Source organism: Clarias gariepinus, chromosome 13, assembly GCF_024256425.1.
Source record: "Clarias gariepinus isolate MV-2021 ecotype Netherlands chromosome 13, CGAR_prim_01v2, whole genome shotgun sequence".
Classification (NCBI taxonomy): domain Eukaryota; kingdom Metazoa; phylum Chordata; class Actinopteri; order Siluriformes; family Clariidae; genus Clarias; species Clarias gariepinus.
This window is the reverse complement of record NC_071112.1, coordinates 26,992,501-27,008,336: the sequence shown is the minus strand read 5'-3', so window position 1 is coordinate 27,008,336 and position 15,836 is coordinate 26,992,501. Positions and strand designations below refer to the sequence as shown.

Here is a 15,836-nt window from a genome sequence, read left to right as displayed (position 1 = left end):
GGTGACGTTTCTGAGACTGGCTCACACTTTTAGGACGTTAGATGAAGATACACTTTTCCTGCCTCAGGTGTTTCAGCGAAGTGAGTTTTGCGCTTTTTAACTTTTTCTTTCAGTCAGTGCTGCTGTGCGAGAGCCCCAGGTTGTTCCTCACACATTAAAGCTTCGTCTCTGTTCCCGAGTACAGATCTGTCACTCTGATCCTGTAATGGGACAAATTAAAGAGATGCCGGGTGCAGTTCTCCCCCCCTACGTATGAGCCGGCCAGATCACACTTTCATTCATTTAGCACTGGGCAGCGTGCCCGAATCTGAAACCAGGCCAACGTCTCACACACACACACTCACACAAATCCAGTTATTTTTAGTTACACACTTAGACTTAGTTTTATTGTACGGTCCAGTTTTACTGATCAGATCCTTATTATAGATCAGACCTCCTTCATGTTTACAGCTGCTAGTAAAAATTATGGACATACCAATTAAAGCCTAAAAAAATGATCTGCTAGAGCTTTTGATGGTGCAGAGAATGTAACTGCATTGCAGATGAACATCATGATGCATAAATTACTTTTTAATGCCGAACCTGTATCTGATGCTTTATCACCCAAAGCATCATCAGCATATTTAACATCTATTAATATGTGCAGCTGCACTACTCTCAGAGCTCACCTTTACAGAAAACTAATCAATACCTTCCAACCAGCTGTGGAATAAGGGGTACGTCTAGCAGTAGGTCTTGTACTGTTACAGTAAATAATCACTGACAGGGTGGTGGAAAATATATGAAATGGTGTTTATTTTTATTTCTGCCTGAGGAACTGCACTCAATCAAATCTCCAAACATTACAGATTTAGGACTTTCACTAATGATCTAACATGACTGCAGTGAGCTCGTGTGTGTTTGTACCTCTTTCCAGAACCTTCTGGACCTTGATGTGGTTGGCGCAGAAGCCGCTGTAGAGTTTGAAGTGATCGGCGTAGTAAAGGAACGACCCGCCGAGAGAAAACAGCAGCTTCTAAATGTGAGCAGAGAGAGAGAGAGAGAGAGAGAGAGACCATGACGGCTTAATCATCACGTTCAGACATGATCTTCAAATCAGAACAAAAGTCCAAGAAACAAAAGATCTTTGTGAGTCTCAGAGAGGGGGATATTAACATCATGCTGAAGTTTGAAAAGAAAGTTCATGCGTGTTCTTGTTTGTAATCACTCAGATGACTGATGGGACTCGAACAGAACCCGACCCGCACTCTCAACTCACGCTGACGAAGAGACTTTTTACCATTTTAGTCCATTTGAATTCATGAAACTGGTTACTGAGGCTCAATGGATAGAAATTAATAACATTTAAATGAATATTTTATTCATTCTATGCAAATCAGGTATGAGAAATTCTAACAATGAATGATTCCCCGGACCGACCCTATGACCCTATGAGGTTGCTTTAGGTCTCCACTTAAAGCTACCTTATATGGTTTTATCAGCCTTACAGTACATTGAATTGAAGAAATATAAAACTCAAAAGGAATTAGCAGAGATACATTTACATTTAACTTGTTTTGCATTTACATTACATTTACTGAGGGTTAAAGGCCTTTAACAGTGAAAACTTGGTTGGTGTGGGGTTTGAACGTAGAACCTATTAAGCTACCCCTGGCCCTGACCTAATCCTAAGTATGAAGATTAAATCAAACAAAGTTTAATTAGGTAATTAATTAATTAATCTAATGGTTAATTAGATTTATCCAGTTGGCTGCAGGATGTACGCTTTAACTACTGACATTTCTCATCGGGTTTAAACCAATGCTGAACAGACCACACCCACAAGTCTGTGATCCAAAGTAGACTCACTGCTCGCTAGTGTGAACATAGTCCTAACCTTGAATTGTAGGGGGGTCTCCAGTGTGCTGAAGTCTGGAGTCGAGGCGATTCTTTCCTCCAGGGTTTGCAGAAACACCTTCTGAAAGTCCAGCATCTCCGGCAAACTCCCAAACAAACTCTCCATCTGAAAATAGAAACATTCATTATACTCATGAAAAAAAGGGGGGGGGCTTAAGGGTTCTTTAGACAGTTACGGGTTCCATCAATAATTCATTCATCTTCAGTATGAGCTTTATTTGGGTCAGGATGGTGGTAGATCATAGGAACACCATTAATTCTAGGGTTCACAGTGTGACCAATCAGAATGAAACATCAGTAAGAAAGTGTTAACACACACTGCGCGTCCTAAACGCTTCCTGACACTCAGTGCTTAATGTTTATAACTCGGTCACATTATCCTGAGTGGTGCAGCTTAACCGCTCGCTCTCTCAGTTGGCCCGCTCTGTCCAAGGGCACGTCCTGGCGCGCTAATGGCCATTTAATGCGCCTCGTTCATCTCTCTCCAGAGACATCCTGAACCGTGTTGAAGTCAAGTTCAGTTCAGTTCAGCTAGGCTAAAACGCTAGCCATTAGCATTAGTCACAAATGGGTCGGAGTGGATTGGGATCAGGAACACTTAAAAACTCAAGGGGTCGAATTATTACCATCGTAAATACTGTAATAAAAAAACTATTTTAGAAATTCATGATTCATGTTGAGCATTACCTCATCCTGTGTGAGGAAGGTCTCGTTCTGCAGGGGCTTCAGGTAGATCTCAAACAAGCAGCTCAAATCCTGACAGACCAAACACACAAGCATTTAATGCGCAACTGATCCTGATGTGTGTGTGTGTGTGTTAATTAAAGAGACATTAACATTCTGTTTAAATTCCACATCATTCACTTCTGCCCGGGGTGGGGGGGGGGAGCAAATACATTTGTAACAGGATCGTGTCTCGCCCAGGCCGATGCTGTGTAAGTGTTAAGGTGCTGGCAGGCTGTGGCTGTATTAAGCACAATATTCTCATTATGCTGATTTACTGCGGTGCACCAGAGCCAACACAGCACATCACAGTGAAACGTCTGGAACACACGCGTCCTCCTGCGCCAGCTCCAGCGACCACGCAGACTCACACACATTTACACAACATTTGCAACACAGTGTGTGAACAATTTAATAAATCATCAGCCTGAGGGACGTCACAAACTGTAGCATCTACTGTATAAACTGTTTTTGCAAGCTTGACTTCACGCTCAAGCACTGACTTTACAAATGTTGTTTAAGCTCTACTCATTCCAGTGTTGTGCGCTAACCATGTCTTTATTCTGTAATGCGAAAAAAAAACATGAAACATTTATGTATACATTAATGGCAATAAAACAAACCACACTAATCTCTGTGTGAAACCTTGTTTTTCCTGCTAATGGACTTTACTAGGTTTTGAAATGTGAAAAAAGTTTTGTTCATGCTCGATTACTTAATTTCCTCCTTTTTTTAAAAGTGTACAGCTGTTTCTCTGTGAGGAGGTCGCCAAGACTTTAGCACGGCACTTTACAGTTTGTCAAAAGATTAAATAGAATCTTCTTTGTTTTACAGAAATGAAAGGGAAACGAAAACCTCTAAGACATCTCTGATTATTATGAGAGATACGACGTTTATCATGAACCACTTGCCATGATGTTGTCATGAGTGACTAACGCGTGCTGAGCCGGACAGTCACGATGACGCTCGGCCTGTCCTGATGAAGCTGATAAACACTGCTTGCTTCTGGAATCTAAAACTTCTTCTACAGCAATGATTAGAATAAAAATCACGAGAGACACGCCTCTCAGCGTCAAGACCTGAAGTGTCTTTCTTACCCATGAATCCCTGCCCAATGCAAACACACTTTACAACATTTTATAAATCGGCTATTATTTAACAGACCTTGACGTAGGATTTCTCCGTGTCCACTAACTCCTGGACGACTTTGCGCAGTCTCTCAGAGACGGACATGTGTCGTGGACAGGGTCTGAGCAGGGCGGAGTCCGGTCCCGCCGTCTCCTTCTGGACCTCCATCGGTTCTCCAGAGGCGTCCTGGAAGGAGTGATACAGTGCGCACACCGTCTCCACACTCTGCAACACAACACACAGGAGATGGACAGATTCACAACACTTGCAGAACTTTGATTAATTTATTTTAAAACAAGCTTAGAACAGGGTTTTATCTAAAAACGAGTCAGACATCAGGTAGAAATAATCTTCATGGATGAAACTCCCCATAATTAAAGCTATATTATAATTTTTTTAGGATTTCCGTCGTTAATCTGACCCCAGCATCGTCTCGTTGAAACACTCACACAGGAAACCCTCAAACATCCTCTTCCCCTGCTGTGACACGCACTGTCAGCTCGGATAAATTGCCAGTCACACGCAGTTGACGTAACATGCCTCGCTCCATCAATTCACATCATTTCAACTTTCAGCAGGATTAATAGTATTGGCACCCTGTCTTTCTTTGCGTTAGCTAGTAAAACAAACCTCATCTGCATCTCACACTCTTTTTCTGTTCCGACTGCTAGTCTTATTGTCAAAACCTCCAGAGAAACTCCTCCTACTTTCATGAGTTCTGTTAAAATTATGAATTTCTCTTGCAATCCATATGTGCACATTTCCCAATTTCCTTTAGCATCATGATCAAACATCAACACGGTATGATTTGAGATATGAACTGAAATATGAACTAAAATACTCACGAAACTATTCTTTAAATGACACGAATATGATCAGCTATAGTATATAAGCCTCGTCCATCAGGAAAAACAGCCAACATGTCTAAAAAAAAATCTTTTACGAAATGTATGTCATTTTTTTTTAGATTTTAAATCTAAAAAATCGTGTCGAGTTGCTTCAGGTTTTACGAGCGTCGTGACGTTTAATCAGCCAATCTTCTGGTCCTGTGACCCTGAAAACACTGGGAGCGTCGCCAAGATGTCCGCCAGCCAACACGCTGCTCTGGAAGGACTTTGTCAATATACATAATGGCAAAAAATCTTGCATTACTGATATCCTTCATGGCAGCGATGATTTAATCTGAGCATCGCGCTGTCTGTGCTGTTTTTAGCCGTATGCTGGACTGACGTGACATAATTCTCTGTTCTCTTTTATATTTTATACCATAATTAAAGTCTCCATGAGCTACATCAAGGAGGAAGAAATAAAAGATTATTTTTGGGAAGTAAAAATAAATGTAATAAAATGTCCAAAAATGGATGAAGAACGTTTCAATATTTTAGAGTTTGAACAAAATTATTCATAAACCTCTGAAATACATTGCATTTTAAGCTTTTAAGTGACAGTGCACTTCTATTTTAGTGCCTCCTTACACACTGCGCTTGAGGACGGAATCAAACGCATGAAAGGTGACAGAACGGGGAAAAAACCTTGGATTAAACAGAAGAAACGTCCTCATGGAAGACTTTCTCCCGTCACTGAAAGAGCGAGTGTGTATGAGGAGTAGGGGGTAAAACGACGACAAACGCAGACTCACTGTTCGGATTTGAACACACACCCTGGGAGGTTTTTCATTTTTAATTAAATAGGAAGCTTGTTATGATGGGGTGAAAAAACAAAACAAAGAAATGACAGTGAGGTGTGTGACCTGTTCCTCTGAAAGTTCCTCACACTCCGCTACATCCCTCCAGGTCATAACAAGAGTCTCGTATCACTCTCATGCAGTTACTTTAAATTCCTGGTATATTTTTTTATCATCTACAGTATTTATCTAAATCTACACAAACCAGTAGCCTGATGTGAACCAGCGTACTGTAGCTCTGACCATGAAATTACTAAAGATGAGTGAAAGCTGCCAACACATCACACACACACCTCATACTCAGGCTCATCATCATGTTAATCGCCAGTGAGCTTCAAATAAGATGAAAGTGAGATAAAAATGTGATGCTGTTTTTATGCCTCATATTCGTTTTCAGACTGGAACAGAGCCACTAGAAGTTTTAATTATGATTGTTAATCATAATTATAGACCAGTTCAAAGAAAAGAGTCAAACAAGTCTTTTCTGAAAGATGTTTTCACAAAATAAACCATCTCATTCTCTACCTGGACCAGGTGTTGTTCTTAAAGTCGCTAAAAGAAAGTTACCATAGTGTTAATCATGTATTAAAAGCTTATGCGCACTCTTCACATCAAGTCCATGTACGGTGTTTCTCGATCTAAACTAAAACTGGACATTAATACATTTCCTACAGACTCGCTTCTGGTTCTGGTGTTCTGATCTCCGCTCATACTGATGTCCAGAGGTCAGCACAAGGTCGTTCCCTGATCGTACCCCTGATGTGAGTCTGAAATGATGAAAACAAGCGAAGGACAAATACAAGAGGGTTTTTTCCCTATAATGTTTATTATTCCAAAACCAAAAGTTGCTCATACACATTCACATCATCTCGTACACAGTTCATATCTGATTTTTCTGCTCTGTTTAACACACGTTATCTGTTGGTTCTGAATAAAACATTTATATTTGGTAAGAAGAGATAAAGCATTTAAATGCTAACATGCGATTCTCTCAGTCTCTGGGCAAGAGAGAAAAAAATCCTGAAATAGCTAGAAAAAATATTGATTAGTTCTATTTGGGAAGGTGCAGCGCACACACACACACACACACACACACACACACACACACACACACACACAGAGAGAGAGCTATGTCAGCGTTTATCCAATTCTATTTTCGCACAGTGATATAGACATGACGCTCAAAAAGGATCGACTCAAATAAACAAGTGTGATCATCTACACAAACGTAACACAACCTTGGCAGTGTGAAAGTCCTGCATACAAATCAAGAAATGGATTTGGCGTATTGTGTGTGTGTGTGTGTGTGTGTTTGTCAGTGTGTGCATGCAAGTAATCAGCATCCTAACAAACTGATAAAGGGCACAAATAAAAAAAAAGTACCAGCAGTCAGCTTTGCATGTCGTTTGTGTGTGTGTGTGTGTGTGTGTGTGTGTTTAAAAAAAAGGGGGGGGGGGTTGAGTGGGTACAAAGCTGTGTGTGAGTCATGAGTCTGGGATGGAGCCTGCAGCGTTCGCTAATTACCACACAGCCGCTCCAGAAACTCTGCAAAAAAAACGGTGTTACAAAAGAAAAGAAGGAGAGACCAATAAAGAGAAGGAAAGGGTAGAGAGGAAGAGGGAAAGGAAAAGATGCGGGGTGAAGACGGGACTGCAGACGCGATCACTGCGCCTCCCAGGAGCTCATTATCACTCATTAATTAAAGATTAGAAGCTGTTACACACACACACACAAATCTGCATCTTGACTACACTGAAGAAGAGCAGCTAGGACCTATCCGGATCAAACATTTATCACAGCATAAACAACATAAAAGTTGCATGTGACAGCGATAAGGTCGCCCTGACAAACTGTTTCGCTTTGCGCGATCATGTCGTCATTATGAAACTTGCATGCAAATTTGCATGTATGCTCTGCAGTGCTGCTGAAAAACTTGTTCTGTAGAACATTAGGTGTCGGATGTAAACGAATAAAAAGTTTAACAAATAAAAATTTGGCAAGCGTGGGTACATATGGACAGTCGCCGTGGTAACCCGTGACATCATATCACTTTTTACAATTTACAGGACAATTGGAGTAAAATGATCATTTGTTTCTGTATGCATAAAGAGAGTCTCAGCCGGATCTCCCACACACAGCTGGAGAACCGCTGCAAGGATAACGAACAATCGTGAGAAATGTCTATTTATCCGACGAGGACCTGCAGGTAAATGACTCATCCGCTAACGTACAGCACTGCAACGCGCTTCTCTGTCCCCGTGCTGGGTGATGCGTGAGCCAGGAAACACACAGATTAAAATAGGAGCATGTGGAGGCGAGAGAGCAGGACGAAGACAAAAGAAGACATGCAGAGTAGACAGCTCTCTCTCTCTCTGTATTTGACGACTTTTTTTTTTTTTTTAAACATGCAGATCTACAGTATCTCTGCACCAGCATGCTTCAGGTTGACCATAGGAATACCCATAAGAATCAAGCACTCAGAAGTCATCACACCCGCACAATGAAGTAAATCACTTCCTTCATCATAGTGAAATCTACAAAAATATGTGCACCCCTGACCAGTATCTTCTCCTAAGTCTGGATTACACAATGTGCAGTACAGACCGTCTCTGTGTGTTGCAGTTTTAAAATATCCCTAAAAGAACTAAAAAACCGCAAAAGCTTATCTAGCATGATGCGTAAGAGCCACAAAGACATAGTGTGTAATGTCACTACAGAGGCCTGACTGAACTCAACACCTCTGAACACCTTGTACTGAAACTGGACCTGGAGCCTCTGTGACATCCAAACATCAATGCCTAAGCCTGTGGTTCTCAAAGTGTGGGGCGGCCCCGCTAGTGGGGAATACAGACATGACAGGTGGGGCGCAATGAAAATAATAGGAAAGTACCTATTCTAATTCATGCTTTCCTTTATTGACAATAAAGATCGGACACTCGAAACTAAACAATCACACGCAAAGAAATGAATCATTAATACATGTAAATTAAAATAACATCAGAGAAAAAGTGGAACCATAGCGCAACAATAACGGTTTAAAGTTAATTGCAGAGGAACAATATATAAGGAAACATTCGGTATTATATATGTCATTTCATTTATTCCAATGTGTATGCTGATGTTTCTGTATTTTTATAAAAAAATTAATATTTTATCAGGCAGTACTAGTCTGGCATTTCCAGTTTCCAGTGCGGCAACAAAGTTGCTTTTTAATCCTTCAGGCGCTGAACAGAAAAGAAGATCAATATCGTTCTACGCTTTTTGTTGCTGTGCGGCATTTTGCGATGATCCCTAAATCATCCGTTGCATAGAGAATAATGGTGTTTATGCTTTTAAACATGTATAATTTAGGGCGGATGTAGCTCAAAGACAATGTAGAGAGGAAATATATGTGGGTATCTTATTTGCGGGTTTATTTACGCAGCTATTGAATTCGGAGATGTGAATATCAAACTAACTTTACCGCGGTCACAAACCGGGTCAGTAGCGTACTGTATGTAGTGAGCATAATAACGTCAATGGACACATTTGTTACATGGACCACAAAAAAAGCAGGTGATTCAGCACTATCAGCCTAATCAACCAAAAAGCCAGTCGAAAGGAAAACATGATGAAGCCTACTGTATGTTGCGCTTGGATTCATGGTGGTGATGGTGGAGACAGAGGAGAGACCTCTGTGTGTTTTGTGTCTTAAACCGCTGGCAGCAGACAGCATGAGACCCAACAAAGTAGGAAGACACTTAGAGACAACACACCCCAGTCACGTTAATAAGCCACTCGACTTCTTTGAAAGTAAGCTCTAGATAAGTGACGAAGTAAGCCTGTTACTGTATAACAATTGCACGTGTATTTTATCTGTTTTAAACTTGGTTTTATTTGATCTTATTAGTTTAGAAATTGATATTTCAATAAATAGTAAACTTGGCCGATTTCTTTTTTATTTCTTTTAATAAAACAGCCTGATGTGGTGATACTGTGAGTAGCGTGAACAAAAAATTAAAGACACACACATTCACAGTAGTCTATAAAAGTTCTGCTTTTTAGTCCGAGCCGTTGTGAAATAACCTTTACACCTACAGTACACACCAATTTACACTCCCGAGTACACACGCTGTCAAAATGACCAAGAACATGTGCTGATCTAGAGAACACATGCTGTATTTAAAGTACAGATCTCAACACTCACACTACAGAAACAGAGCAGTGGCGTCAGGTCTCCATACCTCGAGAGCTGTGATACAGAACTGGACTCACGCACTCACCCTGAACACGAGTCTGTACAGGATTCTCCAGACGGCCCGAGCCTGACTCTTCGTCCTCCGGCCCAGGGCGCAGCTCTTCCTTCTCAGTTTAACTGTTCTGAAAGCCGGCATCATGCCTAAACTGCCTTCCTCCCCGACTCTGACCTCCTCGCCTCTCCTCTCCTCTCCTCTCTCATACTCAAATCTGATGCTCGGTAAGTTCACAAACATCCTTCAAGGCTCAATGGCTTTGTGTCGAGATCCATCAATTGATCACTAACAGGTACTGTAAGCGTAGGCAGTGGAGAAAAAAAAAAAATGCTGCTGCCCAGTGAATCTGCATATCAATAGCTGTTGAATGGACAAAAAGCGCTGGCCAGATGCATGCTGGGATACACCTCAGCATGAGCCACTGCAGCTTCCACAGCGCATAAAGAAGAGGCCGTGTGAGCGAACTGCCAAAAGACCTCATCCCTCTAAACATCAATACAATGAAGACGTTTCTGGCTGTCCTGCACACACTGCTGTTAACGCTGAGGTTTGAGGCGACCGGAAAAACATCCATCTCGATAAACGTGTTATGTGAAGAAATTCCATTCATCCACTCTCTCAGGTTGCATGGCATCGTACTGTACAGCACAGCTGAGATATATGATGATGGGATTTGGATATACTTTTCCTTGCTACAGATTTTTCAGTGTCTATTAGAGGTATACAACACTTCAGGACATGCTGTTGGAGGAAAATAATCAACAGCAGAGTGGTGTGATGAAGGCGGGTCACAGTTGCGACCCTGAAGTTGATTATTTTCCTAAAGCAGAATATAATATCCTGACATCTCATATACCCCAGAAAAGTTCTGCATGCTAAAAATGACAAACCTCATGTTTAAAGATTAAAGCACTGGCGGCTCCTTTCATCACATGGGACTGTTAAATTGTTGATTACACACCTACAAGCTGACGGTATAGAATCAGTGATAATGAAAACATTAAGATAAACCCGTGATTTTGAATCATTTTGAATCAACCAGAAATCAGGAGCCAGAATTTAACAGCAATGTGAAATTTTTTTCTACTCCCTGGTATTGATCATTTAGCATAAACAATTACATATTCTCTGACAGGGTGATGTTCTGTAATCGCTGGCCAAAGTGCAGCTAGAGGAATAAAATCCCAGAAAGAGAGAGAGAGAGAGAGAGAGAGAGAGAGAGAGAGAGAGAGAGAGAGAGAGAGAATATGGGCCGTGGAGGGGTGCGAGCTATACTCATTGCTCAGAGGAGAACGTCTTGCCATGCAGCAGTAAAACTCTGACATGTTGTGATTCATTCCTGAGGTGAGGGCTATTGTGCCACACTGCCATCTACTCTTTAAAGCTCAATAAATAAAGACTGGAAAACATAGATCATTCGAGAGCCGAGCGAGTTACGGTGAGCTTCCTGTTTTGTTCTGCAGAGCTCCACTCACACCAAAAACACTACTCATGCATCCTGAGGAGCTGCAGGCATCTGTGGTCACCGCAGCGGACCAAATAGATTTTTTTTAAATAAAGAGCTTAATCCATAAGAAATAAAAAAATTACTAATCCACCTGATTCGATAGATAAATTAATGAATGAATAAATAAATAGATTTCAATACTAAATAAAAAAACAATAATTTTTTCATCACAATAAATGGATGAATAAATATATGAATAAATGAATGTTAGGAACATATAAAAAATGTAAACATAAATAAAAGATTTTGTTATTAGCCTCAAGAATCTCCAATAATATCTACAATATTATGTCCTTTTCTATGTGCCATTGACATTGAATTTTCATTTAATTCATTTTCATTATTTAACCCCCCCCCCCCCATATTAGTTCATTTGTTTTATGCCTTTGTCATATTTATTAATTAATAGACATGTTGCTCTGTTTTTTTTCTGGGTTGACACTTTTCTACAATACCCAGAATGCCATGCTGATAGAGATGCAGAAGGATTTATACACTATCGTCCGTTCACTCATCTGAACGCTCAAACAGATCACTGTTTCAGAGCTTTAACTTTTACACTAATATGTTCCTCGGCACCATTTTTCACATCACCTACTGTTGCTGCATTGCATTCTGGAAATTTGCGTATCCACGGGTTATGTGCTGGATTTCTCATTAATGTGATGCTTCAAACACATCACAGATATTTCAATAAAAACATAATTAAAGTGTTTTAGAGTGGAGTTTTCCTTTAATTCCATTTGAACTTCATAACTTTCATGTCCTTGAGAGTCTCCGCTAGTGTATTCTCCCGAGCTCGATAAAGGCGGGGAGATGAAAGCCGGATCTGGCATGGTGCTCGTTTATCCTCAGCCATGGGAACTGGCTTAGACTCTCTGGCACATGTGCATGTGTACATGTGTGTTAGAGAGGGAGAAAGAGAGAGAGGGAGAGATGGTGTTTAGATCTACAGCTCTGAGTGAGGAGCTGGCTCAGACTCCGAGGCAGTGTTTAGCAGAGATGATTCCCCGGCTTGTGTCCGTATGCTGACCGAGCAGCTTCATCTCTCTCTGAGCTGAAGGACAGAGCATTCGAAGGACATCATGACAGCCAGTGGTTGCTGTTACGGCATATGTGTCTGAAGGTTGCAGAAGTGTGAAGGCCTGATTGCAGTTCAGTTTATTCAGGAAACCACTAAAGTCATTCTCAGAGACACAGGGTGTTTAGCAATCACACGGTCACAAGCATTTTTTAACTATATACACTCACATGCAGCACTTTATCGGTTAGCTCTCGAAATAACTTCGGTTCCTCATGTCATGGGTTCTACTAAATGGAATAATCTTTTGAATCCATGTTGATATCACCCCATCACACAACCTGCAGATTTTTCAAGTGCCGTTTCTGCATGATTTCGTGCTCTTCTGCCACAAGACCGTCTGATTACATAATTCCATGAATGAGTAGGTGTTTCTAATAAAGTGTTCAGTGAGTGAAGATGACCAAGAACCCGGCAATTTCATCTTTTCCGTTCGTTTTTCATTTTTAATTTTAAGGCTCATTAAAAAAGTATCATGAAACGAGATGTGCATTAATAGAAGCTGCATTAGTGTGGAAAATTCATCAGATTTACACCGCTGGTGTCTCAATGTGACTTTGACAACAGAACATTCATACTGGGATAAATCCTGTTCTTAGGTCAGGTCAGACAGGGCAGTGAATAAATGTAAAAATTTAGTATGTTTTATAACGTCCTACTGAACTGAAACTCTGTTTATGTCAGAATGTACATTGACTGATACTCTAATTTCATTATTAACACCCTGCCATGATCCCTGCAGCACAAACAGTTGAGTCAACAGTGCTGTTTATCAAGCAGCATTAAACAGATCATTTAAAACCCTTTCAGACTTATCGAAAAAAAGCATAACGTATCACATCTGTCCCTTTAAGTATGGAATAATGGGACATTAAACAGTGAAATTATCAATGGCAGGGTGGTGTGGTGTGACCGTTACACCTGAAGTGTTTTATTACATTAACTGTACACAGCAAGAATTTACCACTTAACACAAATTTAAACATACATTTTATCCATTTACTGTTACACTGTTTAATGTCACTTATAGCAGCAACAAAGAGCTGAAAACTCTGATACTGGAGACTCCTTCCTTAAAAATTTCACCATTCTTACTGTATGATTACATACATGACTGCTGTCTAACAAATCCTGAATGAGCTGTTGCTCGACAAACCATATTGCATCAGATTGTGTGCATTAACTTATATAAACCTGCACTGTTGTCACAGAAAATTAATCAACACCTGACAACCAAAACTCCAAAAGAGGATCCAAAAGAGAAATGTGCTGTATTCTGACCCAAAGATCAGTAGATATTATTACTTTGCAATTAAAAGGCAAAATGATGAACAGTAAAGCTATAAGCCGTCTGTTTGCGGTCTGAGCCGAACAGAGCAGGTGACGCATCTCATTTTCCTCATTTACATCCCGATGAAGAAAATAACTCGGCGATAGAGATAAAATCAGATTAAAGCTTGTCTCTGTAGAGTAACAGCTCTGAATCCCACCACCGTCACACAGCGTGTATAATGAAGCTCACGGCACAGAGGGAGCATGGCATGTCAATGAGTAGATAAAAAGGGCAGAGTGTGTCGTGTTTAATCCACCTGCTCGACTTACAGGTCTCTCTCGCGCTCACGCACACACACAGGACAATTAAAGCTATTTAAATCAGCAGTAAACAAAACACACACTATGCGAGTATGATTATATAAGATTAAAGGAGCTGTTTGTAATCTTTTACTTTTATTTAAAACCTGCAATAAGATCCTTTTCAGTTTAGAAATGAGCTTCACTCCCAGCCTCAGCTCAGGCACTTTCCCCTTAACTACAGCACTTCACAAATACAGTACTAAAATTAAATAACTTTATTACACACTGTCTGGCCCAAAAAAAGACACAGATGCTAATATTTAATTCGAGTGCCTTTGATTTTAATTACAGCACACAATGGGGTGTGTGAAAATGATTCCTCATGCTCTCAGAACCACTTCGTCACAATCCTGGAACTTGACGTGCCATCACGTGATGTGATAACCTGGTCAATCAGTACACAGCAGCCTTTATTTTATTGCCACATAATGTTGCTGAGCCTAGACCCAACCAACTGAAGTTCATAAGACTGACCACAACACTGCCTCCAGGGGCTTGTACGGTGGCCACGAGGCATGGGCGTACTGCTTCATGCACTTCCCTTCTCACTCTGACACACCCATCGCTCTAGAATAGGGTCAACCTAAACTCACCAGTCGGTGTTGTACTGTTAAACCAGTGAACTTAATAAAACTAAAGAGAGAAAATATTACACTTTTCACACAGTTTAAGTGGCTGTGGTGGTTTGATGTCACTCTGTAAATGGGGAAGGAACTGGTTGTTGAGGGAACGGCCCCATGTTGACAAGTTGAGTGTGTTTCCAGTGGTTTTTAACGGCGGTAGGGCCAGCATTACAGACACTGTTATCTTTGACATGCAATGCCATGTGATGGTGCAATACAATGTCCTGAGTTTTTGCTAAATAAAACTCATAAACCTGTTCATTACTCCTAATGAACGTCACGTTACACTGGCCAAGGTTTTAGCCTTGTCAGTTTCCAGGCAACTGAAACACGGACCTGGGCAGCACGCTGCTGGGTAATGAATTTATTAATTGCCCGTCCCTGATGTACTGCTGAATCTTTATTGCAGCTACAACAAAAATGTAAGCAATGGCTTTATGATATAGAGACTTGTCAGGCCACAACTCATTCTTAATCTATTATGCTGTGATATCGAGGCCTCCCTCACCTCAAACTGCTCTCCATTTGTCTAGGGTGTCAGGCTGCGCGCAGACGGCCTGCTCTCGATGACGAATCTGAGGACACCGACGCAGTGTGCAAAAACAAGCACCAGCAGTCTGTTAGCTCCCCGTGTGTGTGTGTGTGTGTGTGTGTGAGAGAGTGTGAGAGAGAGAGAGAAAGTAATAAGCAGGCAGCAGAAATGTCATGAAGCATGGGAAGAGTAAATGAGCGAGTGATAACTAATCACGCCAATCAGACAGCAATGCAGCTGAAGCGCGCAGGCACACACAGCACTCCAACACCTCACAACCTCCATTTCACTGCTTATTTGTTTCTAGATGATGGGTGACGGTGCTGGATGACGTTACTCGTTGTGTCACACTCCTACGGTTAAATCTTACCTTGCTGAGCTGCACGGCTCTGAGGCTCTGGCGATGATGTCGCTTCGCCTCTACATCGGCTTTCCCCGAACTCTCAGACACGCACGAGACGTCTGCAGAGGAGAGGAACATAATGATTACTTACTAACTTACTAAGTAGTCTTTTTAATGGTGCCATATTTCTCTAACAAGTTATCACAGGTCTCAGAGCTCGCCCAAAGTGTGTGTTAACGCTCCAGACTAAAATACTCCCCAAATATTGCATTTTTATACCTCAAACTCTCCGTCTGTCTCACTCCTCCTCCAAATGCGCCGTTTCAGTGTCAATGTAGATGAGTTACTTCTAAGCCACGCCCCACAACAACTGAAGGGCTGAACAATAACCTGGGGGAGGCTTATTTCACTATAACAGCATGTCACAGTGTCTTTTATTCCCAACACATTAA

The 15,836-nt window shown here is 41.1% G+C and overlaps 1 protein-coding gene across 5 annotated transcripts in view; it reads right to left on the bottom strand.

Annotated features, from left to right (window-relative positions):
- The window catches only part of tiam2a (TIAM Rac1 associated GEF 2a), a 75,874-nt gene that overhangs the window by 6,865 nt on the left and 53,173 nt on the right, over positions 1 to 15,836 (bottom strand). For all 5 annotated transcript variants that reach the window (XM_053509891.1, XM_053509890.1, XM_053509893.1 and 2 more), the window contains 5 exons: positions 15,412 to 15,503; positions 3,784 to 3,972; positions 2,584 to 2,652; positions 1,877 to 2,002; positions 907 to 1,015 (listed from right to left, as the gene is read on the bottom strand). In XM_053509891.1, the coding sequence (XP_053365866.1) occupies positions 907 to 1,015; positions 1,877 to 2,002; positions 2,584 to 2,652; positions 3,784 to 3,972; positions 15,412 to 15,503 (585 nt within the window). The remainder of the gene's footprint in view (positions 1 to 906; positions 1,016 to 1,876; positions 2,003 to 2,583; positions 2,653 to 3,783; positions 3,973 to 15,411; positions 15,504 to 15,836) is intronic.